The 14,831-nt window shown below is 41.9% G+C and overlaps 1 protein-coding gene across 3 annotated transcripts; it reads right to left on the bottom strand.

Annotated features, from left to right (window-relative positions):
* Positions 1-5,448: 5,448 nt before the first annotated feature.
* Positions 5,449-12,892, bottom strand: LOC110501548 (glutaminase kidney isoform, mitochondrial). Of its 3 annotated transcripts, none has more exons than XM_036958925.1 (5): positions 12,377-12,892; positions 7,949-8,015; positions 7,571-7,647; positions 7,280-7,343; positions 5,449-7,000 (listed from the first exon to the last, which is right to left on the bottom strand). In XM_036958925.1, exons 3-5 carry the CDS (start codon positions 7,629-7,631, stop codon positions 6,850-6,852), a joined length of 276 nt encoding a protein of 91 aa, XP_036814820.1. In that variant the 5' UTR covers positions 7,632-7,647; positions 7,949-8,015; positions 12,377-12,892; the 3' UTR covers positions 5,449-6,849. The 3 variants fall into 3 exon arrangements, with proteins under 3 accessions (XP_036814820.1, XP_036814821.1, XP_021434877.1); XM_036958926.1 differs by having other exon boundaries at positions 7,954-8,015; positions 12,377-12,891; XM_021579202.2 differs by lacking the exon at positions 12,377-12,892 and adding an exon at positions 9,118-9,476.
* Between the last annotated feature and the right edge of the window lie 1,939 nt (positions 12,893-14,831).

The following is a 14,831-nucleotide window of genomic DNA, read 5'->3' as shown; positions in this document are numbered from 1 at the left end:
CTTAGTCTATGCTGCTCTGACATTGCTCATCCAAATATTTATATATTATTCCTTTACTTTAGATTGTGTATATTGTTAGATATTACTGGAGCTAGAAACACAAGCATTTCGCTACACCCGCAATAACATCTGGTAAACATGTGTATGTGCCAAATACAATTTGATCACCAGGGCTGTGCTCCCTGTCATCCAGGACCTATATATCAGGCGGTGGGGTGGGAAAGGAAGGCCCTGAAATCGTTAAAACTCCAGCCACCCAAGCCATAGACTGCTTCGGCACAGCAAGCGGTACCGTGCATCAAATCTGACACCAACAGGCTCCTGAACAGCTTCAATCGCCAAGCCATAAGACTGCTAAATAACTAACAAAATGGCTACATGGACGGAGTGTACAGTTGCATTTTTTTTTACAGTACATCTTTTCGCTATAAATACACATAGATCCTATTGCCTGATATCAAGATTCGTAATTAATGCGTTATGGAGTCACCTATTATTATAATAATTTATGTATAATTATTATAAAAAGCCTACTGCTGTTATCTTTGCAAGGATCAAATTGTATGTATAACAAGTCCCATAGGTTTTTATAATGCATATATTTGTTTACAATATTAAAAATTATAATATTAGCGGCACATTAACGTTAGCTCACACCGCCACCCAGCTGCCACTACTTGCGGCACCCCTATCGGCATGTCCTGTATACCCACCCTGTGGTTCCTGCCGCAGCATAAAAAAAGACGGCGCAGCGGTTCCTGCACCACTGCATAGGGCTTCTCTGTTAGCAATTCATAGGCTTACCTTATTATCCTCCATGGTTAAAGTCTATGCCTGGAGCCTATGTTCCCATCATGTAAAACTTTACCAAGTGATTACCAAAGAGATAAACTATCGCATTTTATACGGCAACACAGGCAACGTCATAATGTGAATGAACTTTTACGTAATAAAACAACTTCTGGGATGATCTGTCAATCAATGCGATCAGCGACGCAATACTGGATCCCCATACCACTAAAAAGACCACTCGAAACAATAAATACTGGTGTATTAGCTACGTTTCCGTTTTCTTGTACAATAATGTGATGAGACAACAAATAAATAAGTAAACAACAGCCGACAACAATGATGAGCAATACATAACATTGTAAATAAGAATGTGTTCTTATCTGACTTGGCTAGTTAAATAAGGTTAAAGAATTTTTTAAAATTAAAATAAATCAAATGCAGTCATTTGAGAAGAACGCTTGAGGGCGACTTCGAACCAGTTTTGAATGAACAAGGACAGACGCATGCCATGTGTTGTTGGGTCAGAGGCGAAGGTTCATAGTTGAAATTCGAAAAGATGGTGGCGCACGCAGAAATACGCGTGGTTCACCTTGGTGGCAGCAAAATAAACTTCAGAGAGCCAGTTATTACAAATGATTCCAGGTACATTGTAGCTGACATGAGCTAAACCTGAATTAACTGCATGTCACAAGTATGGCATGAATGCAAACTGTAGCCATGGCTAGCTACAAGCTAGCACGTTAGCTAACGTGTTGCTGTATAGCTACAACACAAGTATTCTAATCTTGAGAGAAACGTAACGTTGGTTATTGTTGTCTGTGGTCCTGTAGCTCAGTTGGTACAGCATGGCGCTTGCAACGCAGTAATTATGGGTTTGATTCCCGGGAGCACCCATACGTAAAATGTATACCTGCATGGCCATTGCTTCCCGCAAAGAAACATTGTTTATACAGACGACTCGTTGCAGAAGCTTCCTTACATAGTCTTGCGTCCTTGATCAACCAACTCAAACGAAGATAACGTTTCCACTTAACAGCGGCATATTCAGTACCTCTAGGAACAATACTTTGCGGGACGAATCAAGCATGGTCGTAGCCAAGTCGCGTTGGGTAAAAGTTATTGCTAAAATGGCTTATACACAGAACCAGTGTGCAGTGGTGTAAAATGTACACAATTGTCATACATGACTTAGTCATTTTCTATTAAGGTATCTTTTCTTTTACTCAAGTTAAAGTCACCCAGTAAAATACTAGATTAATAGTCTAACAGTGTTTGGTTTTATATATACTTAAGTATCAAAAAATGTAATTGGATAAAATATACTTATAAACCTATAAATAATTTCAAATTCCTTATATTAAGCAAACCAGACTCACCATATTCTTGTTTTTTTAAATTTATGGATAGCCAGGGGCTCCAACACTGACATAATTTACAAATTAAGCAGATATAGATTAGAATGTTAGATTTGAACATTGTGCAATGTTATTGTCCATTGTGCCAATGAAGCTGTTCTTATGCTACACCCTCGGAGTGTGGTGTCAGGAAAATAACCTCACACTCAACGTCAACAAAGCAAAGGAGATGATCGTGGACTTCAGGAAACAGCAGAGGGAGCACCCCCCTATCCACATCAACAGGACAGTAGTGGAGAAGTGGAAAGTTTTAAGTTCCTCTGCGTACACATCAAGGACAAATTGAAATGGTCCACCCACACAGACCACATGGTGAAGAAGGCACAACAGCGCCTCTTCAACCTCAGGAGGCTGAAGAAATTTGGCTTGTCACCAAAAACGGTCACAAACTTTTACAGATGCACAATCGAGAGCATCCTGTCAGGCTGTATCACCGCCTGGTACAGCAACTGCACAACGCATCACTGGGGGAAAACTACCTACCCTCCAGGACATTTACACCACCCGATGTCACAGGAAGGTAAAAAAGATCATCAAGGACAACAACCACCCGAGCCACTGCCTGTTCACCCTGCTATCATCCAGAAGGCGAGGTCAGTACAGGTGCATCAAAGCTGGGACCGAGAGACTGAAAAACAGCTTCTATCTCAAGGCCATCAGACTGTTAAACAGCCATTACTAACATTGAGTGGCTGCTGCCAACATACTGACTCATTCTCTAGCCACTTTAATAATAAAAAATTGGATGTAATAAATGCATCACTAGTCAGTTTAAACAATGCCGCTTTCCAGAGCAACCCGCCAAAGCCCCCACCATTTCTCCTTTACCCAAATCCAGATAGCTGGTGTTCTGAAAGAGTTGATAAATCTGGACCCCTACAAATCAGCCGGGCTAGACAATCTGGACCCTCTCTTTCTAAAATGATCTGCCGAAATTGTTGCAACTCCTATTTACTAGCCTGTTGAACCTCTCGTATCGTCTGAGATTCCCAAAGATTGGAAAGCTGCCGCGGTCGTCCCCCTCTTCAAAGGGGGTGACACTCTAGACCTAAACTGATACAGACCTATATCTATCCTACCCTGTATTTCTAAGGTCTTCGAAAGCCAAGTTAACCAACAGACTACCCGCCATTTCGAATCCCACCGTACCTTCTCCGCTATGCAATCTGGTTTCAGAGCTGGTCATGGGTGCACCTCAGCCACGCTCAAGGTCCTAAACGACATCATAGCCGCCATCGATAAGAGACATTACTGTGCAGCCGTATTCATCGACCTGGCCAAGGCTTTCGACTCTGTCAATCACCACATTCTTATTGGCAGACTCGACAGCCTTGATTTCTCAAATGATTGCCTCGCCTGGTTTACCAACTACTTCTCTGATGGAGTTCAGTGTGTCAAATCGGAGGGTCTGTTGTCCGGACCTCTGGCTGTCTCTATGGGGGTGCCACAGGGTTCAATCCTCAGGCCGACTCTCTTCTCTGTATACATCAATGATGTTGCTCTTGCTGCTGGTGATTCTCGGGTACACCTCTACGCAGACGACACCATTCTGTATACTTCTGGCCCCTCTTTGGACACTGTGTTAACTAACCTCCAGACGAGCTTCAATGCCATACAACTCTCCTTCCGTGGCCTCCAACTGCTCTTAAACGCAGGGAAAACTAAATGCATGCTATTCAACCGATCACTGCCCGCACCTGCTCGCCTGTCCAGCATCACTACTCTGGACGGCTCTGACTTAGAATACGTGGACAACTACAAATACCTAGGTGTCTGGTTAGACTGTAAACTCTCCTTTCAGACTCACATTAAGCATCTCCAATCCAAAATGAAATCTAGAATTAGCTTCCTATATCGCAACAAAGCATCCTTCACTCATGCTGCCAAACATACCCTCGTAAAACTGACTATCCTACCGATCCTCGATGATGTCAGCTATAAAATAGCCTCCAACACTCTACTCAACAAACTAGATGCAGTCTATCACAGTGCCATCCGTTTTGTCACCAAAGCCCCATACACTACCCACCATTGCGACCTGTACACTCTCGTTGGTTGGCCCTCGCTTCATACGCGTCGCCAAACCCACTGGCTACAGATTATCTACAAGTCTCTGCTAGGTAAAGCCCTGCCTTATCTCAGCTCACTGGTCACCATAGCAGCACCCACTCGTAGCACGTGCTCCAGCAGGTATATCTCACTGGTCACCCCCAAAGCCAATTCCTCCTTTGGTCGTCTTTCCTTCCAGTTCTCTGCTGCCAATGACTGGAACGAACTGCAAAAATCTCTGAAGCTGGAGACTCATATCTCCCTCAGTAGCTTTAAGCACCAGCAGTCAGAGCGGCTCACAGATCACTGCACCTGTACATAGCCCATCTATCTACCTACCTCATCCCCATACAGTATTTATTTATCTTGCTCCTTTGCACCCCAGTATCTCTATTTGCACATTCATATTCTGCACATCCTACCATTCCAGTGTCTAATTGCTATATTGTAATTACTTCGCCACCATGGCCTATTTATTGCCTTAACTCCCTTATCTTACCTCATTTGCACTCACTGTATATAGACTTTTTGTTTATTTTGTTCTACTGTATTATTGACTATGTTTTGTTTATTCAATGTGTAACTCTGTGTTGTATGTGTCGAATTGCAATGCTTTATCTTGGCCAGGTCGCAGTTGCAAATGAGAACTTGTTCTCAACTAGCCTACCTGGTTAAATAAAGGTGAATTAAAAAAGATAATAATATTTACATACCCTACATTACTCATCTCATATGTATATACTGTACTCTATACCATCTACTGCATCTTCCCTATGCCGTTTGGCCATCGCTCATCCATATATTTATATGTACATATTCTTATTCATTCCTTTACACTTGTGTGTATAAGGTAGTTGTGAAATTGTTAGATTACTTGTTAGATATTACTGCACGGTCGGAACTAGACTCGCATTAACATCTGCTAACCATGTGTATGTGATTTGATGTGTTTGAATGTTTTCCCCATAAAACCTACCACTGCTTTGATTTCTAATTGGTCAGTATTGGTTTATGCTGTGTTAAAATGTGTGTTTAAGCAATAAACAAATTAAAAAAGAAAAACTGGTTGTAAACGGACTGCGGTAGCTATGTTTTTGGTATCGCTCATGTCATACTGCGTGTCATTCCTCAACTGTCTGGATTTTACATTCATATTGGACCTCCACAAAACTGACACACTAAATCAACAAACTGTTTTTGTACATATTCAAGTAGCGATTCATAACATGCAAATACAATCAGTACATGGCTTTCCATTAATTTCTTAAACTCATTGGAAATGAAATGGAATTCAACTATGCTATAATCCCACTGAATCATGAATAACCCTCATTCAGATGATTTTATATGGTCCTTTACACACCAGCTCCGTGAGAAAATTAGATCCTGGCCAAAGGCACAAGTTCATTCAAAAAGTGTGAGACATCTAGGATGAGTTTTTGATAATATTAATGTCAACTGCCATATGTTTATGTACAGGTCCAACTGGTTTCCTCCTATTTGCAGACTACTGATGCCAGACTAGTGTTTTATCATGTGGCCACAGATACTCCCCTATTCTGTCAGTGGTTCCAGATCTACAACAGACAACTGTGTGCACATAGCATACAGTATTGAGCAATAGAGAAGTAAAATTTCATTGTTATGAGAAAATCATAATACAAAAAAAGAACACTAGACCAGAAATATACACACATTTGTTTTAAAGTGTCTTGTGCCGCCTCAAACAAAGTACAATAAAATGAAATGAAAGCTAAAGGGAATATGCAGTAGGGTTGATAAAGGTCAAGATAAGTTTGACTGGGACTAGTGGAAGCGTAGGATGTTTGGTAACATTTGGCATCCTAAACTTGTTTACCAGGACCATATAGTGCTTCTACCCAAGTGGTGGCCCATCATGTCTTTAGGAGCTACAGTCTTTTTCATGTTTTCCAACCAGGCATTAACCAAGACATATAGCTAGAATGTTATGGAGTTATATTAGTGCCAACATAAACTGATTTTCAGATTCAACATCATATCGCTCCATAGACTCTAGTGTGCCTGGTTTGGCCAAAGATTACTACACATTGTGGCCATCCAGGAAAAATACCAAACTGCTAAACTATTACATTCCATTAGATTAAGTATTGGTACTTGATATCATTACATATATTTACTTTATGCAGTACATAAATATACAATTTACATGTAGCAGCATATGTATAATAATATCACTTTATATTGCACACCAATGTCACAAAGATTCAATCAGATTCTGCCCTTCGATTTGGGACTCACCACACACACACACACACACACACACACACACACACACACGGTGAGGGAAAGGTTAGAGGACGAAAGAGGAAAGATACAGCAAAAATAAGCAACACCGTCACCAAAGCGCACAACAAAAGGTAAAGAAAAACACTTACAGTAAAACAAAGGAGTATAACAAATGTAAAACACATTTAATCAAACACACAGTTCAGAAATAAAGTCATCATACATAGTTGACAAAAGTCACTCCAAAAAGTGTTTATCCCACCAAAGAAACAGCAGTCTATTAGAGAGGATACAAAAGCAGCGTCAACTGGCTTGGATGTCTACACTACAGCAGACCGCCCAGGTTGTTCTCTGCTGTCTCCTTGTCCTTCTTGGGGGCCTCTTGTGGGTTGTACTTGTTTTGATAGACCTGGAGGATGGTGACCATGTCGTGATGGCCAAAATGCAAGACCTCTTCCATTGGGGTCTTATCCCACCTACCGGAAAGATAATGAGCAGTGTGACTGACTGAGGTTGGACTGGCCTACAAAGGTATTCGTTTTGGGAACTAACACGACTCTTCAGGTGTGAAAATGCTATAGGTTACAGTTCAAATAAATCCCTCATGGTTGACCATAAGTGTTCTTTTGAGTGGGACTACATTGTAGACTCTCACACAAGTATATAATACAGTCTCTCATCCACCCACACCTACCTACCCACCCAAAACACACACACAGATAAGACAGACAGGCGGACAGACAAAGTGGCCATACCTATCAATGGGAACGGGGTTCACTTTGCACGCCTCCAAGAGGAAGCTCACCACCTCTGCATGTCCTGAAAATAGAGCAGATGACAGGGTTATTTAAGAAACAAACACACACTCCTACACACTTTCCCACTCACCCTGCTGCAAAGATGTCAAACACTACACGGTGCAGTAACCGAGGGACAACAAATTAACCCTACGACACAGAGGGGGTCTGCCAAACACTCCCAGATGACCCTGACACACACACAATCTGTCCCTGTGTGTGACAGGAAAAGGAGGCTGTGAGAAGTACCTTCTGCTGCTGCCACATGTAAAGCCGTCCTGGAGTCATAGTCCCTCTGCTCCATGTCCATGGAGAACAGAGGAAATCTGCAGACATACAGAAACAGGTCAGCAGTGTCACGAGATGGACGATAACGGCCAAAGAAAGAAGACGGAAGTAAGTCAGAGATGCAAAAGATGATTTATCACTATGAATGAAGATCTAATCATTCCATTGTCATGAAATTAACATGATTCAAATATGTTATAATTTGCATTTCATGGACAGCAGGACTTTAGTGCCGTTGTACACACTGAGGGACAGTCATTATGTTTGGTGTGTTTCTGTGAATTTGTGTGTCCACGTGCGTGTGTGTTAAGAAAGAGAGTGTGTAAGAGAGTTGCATACTTGACCTCCTTAGTGCTGAGACGTCTCCGGTGTAGGCAGCAAACAGGAGGTTGATGACAGACTTGACCTGGAGTGAAAAAAGAAAGCAGTTTGTGAAACCAGGCAACACACACAGGCAGCCAGGGGGTGTGTGGGGGACATGTGCCAGCTAAAGGAGAAGCAGAGTCACACCCGTCAAATCAGTACTTCTGGATACCAATAAACTCCTAACAAAACCCCTAGGCAATGGCAGTATTACTTTAATTATGTGAATCTGAAAAATATACGGCAGATTGAGGGATTTCTCGTTTACTGTAATAACCCGAAGTAAAATGCTACAGCGAGCCACTCATGAAGTCAGCAATAACTAGGAAACTAAATGAGAAAAAGTAAGAAAACTATAGTTTAAAAAATATTGGCATCCCTAACTAGAGCCGAAAGGAATAATGCTAAGAATGCAGTTGTAGTGCATTGTAAGAGTGGCCAGAAGTTCTTATTACCCCTTTATAATGTCTAAGCAGGGGATATTGCCAGTTTCGTTAGCCAATGTTTTCTATTTTAAAGTGCACACAGTCATGTTTGAGAAGCTACCAGTATCGATTACAGACCAAATACTATGGTTGGATTCTGGCAGTGGGTTTTTAAAGAGTTGATTGGAGAAATAAAGGTAGAGATGAACATGTTGGGTGTAACACTATGGCACTAGCATAGAAATAGAGTGATGGAATACAATTTGAGCTTATTCTCTTTTCAGACTACGTGTACGTTTTATGGGAGGGAAAGCAGTCTAAATTGAGGGCCTTGCTGTATTGCAAAGTTATTGGTCTGCAGTAACCTTCTCCAATCTAATCTGACAATTAACCACTAGAGGGTGCTGAAACATTACTGAAGGGATAGTGACATTGCCTTGAGTAAATTCTCTGTTTTTCCAATTGGGTGTTGGTGGTGCTATTGTGGGTAGAGCTCAAAAGCTTCAAAGACATTGTTATGTGAACCTCTGGTTGGACCGGAATTAGATGCTTTATATATCAACTGCACTGGAGCTAATGAAAATAGTGAATTGAAAACAAAAACAGTAAACAGTGCTGGGGAATCAAAAGCATAAAACCCTTGCTTCACATTCACAACAAACCAGTAAAAACAAATAAATTGATACATTTCTAAATTTAAGTACAATATGGAGTTATTACCAGTTGAGAAATGTTTTACTTGGGGAAGAACAGTTCTGCAGTATAACATATCTGATGCATTTTGATCATGCTGCACAATGCTTTCCAATGCAGAGACACAACTGCCCAGAATAGAATATAAAGGAGCTCCACATCACAGTAGAACACCAATCAGAACAGAATGAAGCAGGGCAAAACTCAGCATAGAGTTGCATAGAGCAGAACTGAACACAGTAGACTAGAGTAGAGCACAGGCGTTTAGCAGATCAGTTGCACACAACTCGGGAGCAGAACAGAACTAGCTAGATCAGAAAATAACATATACGAAATGAGATAGCAGTAGAGCAGAGAGGCCCGGGAGCACCACATGAAACACTCACCTACAGCTCTTAACCATCACTGGGCTGCATTCAGCAGAGCACAATATTGTGAAACGTTCAGGTAGGAATATATTGTGTAGAACAAATATGCCACTCTGACATGTAAGAAATCATGTCAGCTCTGTTCCTACAGAAAATGGCTCTGCTCTATATACCAATGTTGTCATGATGTCTTTAAATAATCTTTCCACATCTGTGATCAAATGAACACAGTGGTGTTGTGCTCACATCTTCACGTCTAGATACATGCTGGTGCAAGACGAAGGGATGTTGTATAATATACCAGTCAGATTTGGATCGAACCGTTCTGGATGAAAGAGCACTGAGTAATACTGCAGTGAATCTCACACCCAGTTCCATCTCTGAGATTTTTGCTGTGGATTAAGCCCCCACTGTGTGAGACAGAGAGGTAGTGACAGAGAGAGGTAGTGACTGCTTCTCAAAGAGAGTGAGAGTCCACATGGTGTGGTACAGCCTAAGGGCAGAGAAACTGAAGCAAAACAAAAAGGGAGCAACCTGTAGGCTAGTTAGGATAAAACACATGCAAACACACCCAATGTGGGGCTGAGAATATCTGAAACACTTTGTTCACTCGGGGTCAGGGAGTTCAAATCAAATAACATTTTTTTGGTCACATACACATGGTTAGCACATGTTATTGCGAGTGTAGCGAAATGCTTGTGCTTCCAGTTCCGACAGTGCAGCAATATCTAACATGGAATCTAACAGTTCCACAACAGCTACCTAATACACACAAATCTAAGTAAAGGAATGGAATAAGAATATATACATATAAATATATGGATGAATAATGATAGAGCAGCATAGGCAAGATGCAATAGATGGTATAAAATACAGTATATACATATGAGATGAGTAATGCAAGATATATAAATATTATTAAAGTGGCATTATTAAAGTGACTAGTGATACATTAATTAAAGTGGCCAAGGATTTTGAGTCTGTATGGAGGCAGCAGCCTCTCTGTGTTAGTGATGGCTGTTTAACAGTCTGATGGCCTTGAGATAGCATTGTTTCATTCTCTCAGTCCCAGCTTTGATGCACCTGTACTGACCACCGCCTTCTGGATGGTAGTGGGGTGAACAGGCAGTGGCTCGGGTGGTTGTTGTCCTTGATGATCTTTTTGGCCTTCAGGTGCTGTCGGTGTCCTGGAGGGCAGGTAATATTGCCCCCGGGGATGCGTTGATGCTTACCGCACCAACCTCTGTAGAGCCTTGTGGTTGTGGGCGGTGCAGTTGACGTACCAGGTGGTGATGCAGCCCAACAGGATGCTCTCATTTGTTCATCTATACAAGTTTGTGAGGGTTTTAGTTGACAAGCCACATTTATTCAGCCTCCTGAGGTTGAAGAGGCGCTGTTGCGCCTTCTTTACCACACTGTTTGGTTGGACCATTTCAGTTTTTCCATGATGTGTCCCGAGGAACTTAAAACTTTGCACCTTCTCCACTGCTGTCTCGTCAATGTTGGTAATCAGGCCTACAACCGTTGATGTACATCAAGGAACACAGTTGTCAACAAAGAAAGCACACTTGACTTCAGTCAACTCACCAAATAAAAAAAGGTTAAAAACAATGCTGCAAGACCGGAGAACAAGCTTTTTTTTTTTATTACCACATTTTCCCCCCCAATTTTGTGGTATTCAATTGGTAGTTACAGTCTTGTCTCATCGCTGCAACTCCCGTACGGACTCAGGAGAGCAAAGTTCGAGAACCGTGCGTCCTCTGAAACACAACCCAACCAAGCCGCCCTGGTTCTTGACACAATATCCACTTAACCCGGAAGCCAGCCGCACCAATGTGTCGGAGGAAATACTGTGCACCTGGGCGACTGTGTCAGCGTGCACTGCGCCCGGCCTGCCACAGGAGTCACTAGTGCACGACCGGCTGCAACAGAGCCTGGACTCGAACCAAGAATCTCTAGTGGCACATCTTAGACCACTGCGCCACCCAGAGCACAAGCATACAGACCAAGCTCACACAGGTCAAACACAATGCATTCTGGGGGTCTCTTCTGATTAGTTCCATTTACTCTGATCTCAGAGGTGAAAGGGTGCACTGCATCCCACACAAGACCCCTGCCAAATCACTCACCCCCTCACCGCTCCGTTACCAGCTCAGGTTGAACTGTGACCTGAAGAATCAAGCCTAGTCACAGAAACGTTTTCAAACGTTTTTATGGCACAGAAATGACCAGGTAATTACTTGGAAATGATATGGTAAAATGGTAGTTACATAATAATAACCAACAAGTTTACTTTAAATTACTGATTGTTACAAATTTGTTAGGATTATTTAAAACTGCTAGTTACCGTTTTAGTACCAACCAGATAGCAATTGTGTTGAAAGTAAGTAAAGAAAGGACCTATTGATACCACATAATGTCCTAGTAAATAAATACCAGTGCAAACAATATCGTAACATAAAGGGCCATCAAAAAATATTCTGTTAGCCAAGAAAACTAAGAAAGGCTGAACAACTTCAGCTGAGTTCATTTGAGTTAAAACCTTTTCAACTCTGAGCGGTTGTTTTGGACCTGGTACCGAGTACGGCGAGTTGGGGAAGGAACAACAGCCCTCGTCTTTAAAAAAATATATAACTCAAATCTTACTCCTGGCAATGTCATAAGAATCTCCCACTCCCACCACCTACCCCCATAAAGGCCAAAAATCATGCGCTAAGGAGTTTGCAATGTAGGTCAAGTCACAAAGTGCAGACATTTAGTATGCATGGAAAGGGTACACCTTGATGGTCATTGTAAAGCAAGGCATTTCCTTATCCATCCACATGACCTTGTATGCCTCCTTCACATGCACCGTTGATATATTTCACTTGTTTACAATAGGAAAAGTGAATAGGGAAATAAGTTTGAAGTTTCCTCACCTGTCTGTGTCTTATTTCAAAAAAGGTCGTGGCTGTGAATACGGAGTTTTCGCCCTCGCCCCTCCAGAAACATATTTCTCAATGCTAAGGATCCGGATCTTGTTCTGCGCATGTGTTATTTTACGCACACTACGTAGCTGCTGCTAACACTACCTCTCCCTTTATGTTTCTCTCTACTCACCCTCTTCTGAACCATGATCTCTGATTCATATTTCTGAACAGCTGAAATAAACATTTTAACGAACATTCCCAAAATATGTATTGAAGGCTATACAACCTTCTCTGTCTGTTGTAATGGATTTTGCAGTTGCACGCGCAGGACTCAGTCCCGACACATTGCAAAAACCATCAGCATTTTGTGTGATGATATAGGCTCATCTTTATAGTTGCTGCCATATCGTAGCCACTTGGCAGAGCTCCTGAAAAAAGAATGTAACTCCCCACTTCCGAGTTTTGGATTGAGGGAAAAAACAATCTCCTCTTAAGGATCCATCCCTTTTTTTCAATTTTTGCCTAAAATGACATACCCAAATCTAACTGCCTGTAGCTCAGGCCCTGAAGCAAGTATTGGCACATTATTGGTACCATTTGAAAGGAAACACTTTGAGGTTTGTGGAAATGTTAAAGCAATGTAGGAGAATGTAACACAATCGATCTGGTAAAAGATAATACAAAGAAAAAAACAACCGTTCTTTTGTATTTTTGTTGTACCATCATCCTTTAAATGCATTTCTGCTCAAAATGTTGTATCAAGACTGCCCAAATGTGTCTAATTTGTTTATTAATAACTTTTCATGTTCAAAATTGTGCTCTCCTCAAACAATAACATGGTATTATTTCACTGTAATAGCTACTGTAAATTGGACAGTGAAGTTAGATTAACAAGCATTTAAGCTTTCTGCCAATATCAGATATGTCTATATCCTTGAAAATGATCCTGTTACTTACAACCTCATGCTAATTGCATTAGCCTATGTTAGCTCAACCGTCCGTGGAAGGGACACTGATCCCAAAATGAATCACACACAGGCCCTGCTCACTGCTATTTAGCTTCTCAATGATCACACAAGTACTGCACGAGTAGGCTACCTAGTGGTTCCACCTCTGGGCAGCCAAACCTTCTAGGCAGCCCGAGCATGTGTAGCTGGACTGATAACCAGAGTCTGACTGGGCAAGTTGGTTCTGCGTCGCCCGGCACCCTATTTGCGATGATAATCTTCGTAGTTATGGTGCCATATCGTAGTGAGAGTTGCTGAAAAAATAACTAGACAATTTTTGCAATGTTAATGAGACAATAATCACGATTTTGACTGCCTGTTTGTTTCGAGCTTGTGTTTTACATGCTTTCCTAAATATACTATTACAACAGACAACAAAGTATTCTATGTACAACATGATAGCTGCATTTAGCCAAAACGCACCTTCTTAATAAATAGAGCATGAAATCGAGCCGAAGCTACCTAGGCAGAGTGGGCAGCTACAGCTACATTTAAAAAATCCTGTAGAGAAGCAGAAATCTCTATCAATAGCCACAAACCACAGCCACTCCGTGAAAAACAAATAAATCAAATTTTTAGGGCATTCCTCTGACATCTTGAAAATAAAAGAGAGCCGCACACTCTAGGAGCTCAGATGCAAAAATGTAATTACCAACGTTTCGACAGCCAAGCTGTCTTCATCAGGGTATAATCACAAACACTGCGGGATGACTCGTTTATATAGTGTCAAAAGACACAGGTGTCTGTAATCATGGCCAAGAGTGGCCTAATATCATTGGTTAATAATAAAATATTAAAATGTCATACAAAGAACAGCATACAAACAACAAATGTATAGCATACGATCATAGATTAATTTGACTACACAAGTTTCATTCCTCTGACATCGCCTGGTATAGAGGTCCTGAATGGCAAGGAGCTCGGCCGCAGTGTTGTACAGGGCTGCACACACTATCGTCTGTAGCACCAAGCAGTTGCCATACCAAGCGGTGATGCAGCCAGTCAAAATGCTCTCAATGGTGCAGCAGTATAACATTTTGAGGATCTGAGAGCCCATGCCAAATCTTTTCAACCTCCTGAAGGGGAAGAGGCATTGTCATGCCCTCTTCACGACTGTGATGTGGACACCAAGGTGATGTGGACACCAATGAGCTTGAAGCTCTCGACCCGCTCCACTATAGCCCCGTCGATGTGAACGGAAGTGTGCGCGGCTCTCCATTTCCTGTAGTCCTCATTGAGGGAGAGGTTGTTGTTCTGGCACCACACTGCCAGGTCTCAGACTTCCTCCCTGTAGGCTGTCTCATCGTTGTTGGTGATCAGGCCCTACCACAGTTGTGTCATTGGCAAACTTAATGATGATGTTGGATCCTCAGGTGAACATGGAGTACAGGAAGGGACTAAGCAGGCACCCCTGAGGGGTCCCCGTGTTGAGGGTCAGCATGACGGATATGATGTTG

The sequence above is a fragment of the Oncorhynchus mykiss genome, chromosome 22 (assembly GCF_013265735.2).
Source record: "Oncorhynchus mykiss isolate Arlee chromosome 22, USDA_OmykA_1.1, whole genome shotgun sequence".
Lineage (NCBI taxonomy): Eukaryota > Metazoa > Chordata > Actinopteri > Salmoniformes > Salmonidae > Oncorhynchus > Oncorhynchus mykiss.
The sequence above is the reverse complement of the archived record's forward strand: the minus strand, read 5'-3'. Positions and strand labels throughout refer to the sequence as shown.

Coding starts and splice junctions, on each gene's coding strand:
- LOC110501548 (XM_021579202.2), bottom strand. CDS start 9,166: ATGTTATACTGCAGAACTGTTCTTCCCCAAGTAAAACATTTCTCAACT. Junction 7,344..7,570: donor ACATGTGGCAGCAGCAGAAG/GTACTTCTCACA, acceptor CTCTATTTTCAG/GACATGCAGAGGTGGTGAGC. Junction 7,001..7,279: donor AACCCCGTTCCCATTGATAG/GTATGGCCACTT, acceptor TCTTTCCGGTAG/GTGGGATAAGACCCCAATGG.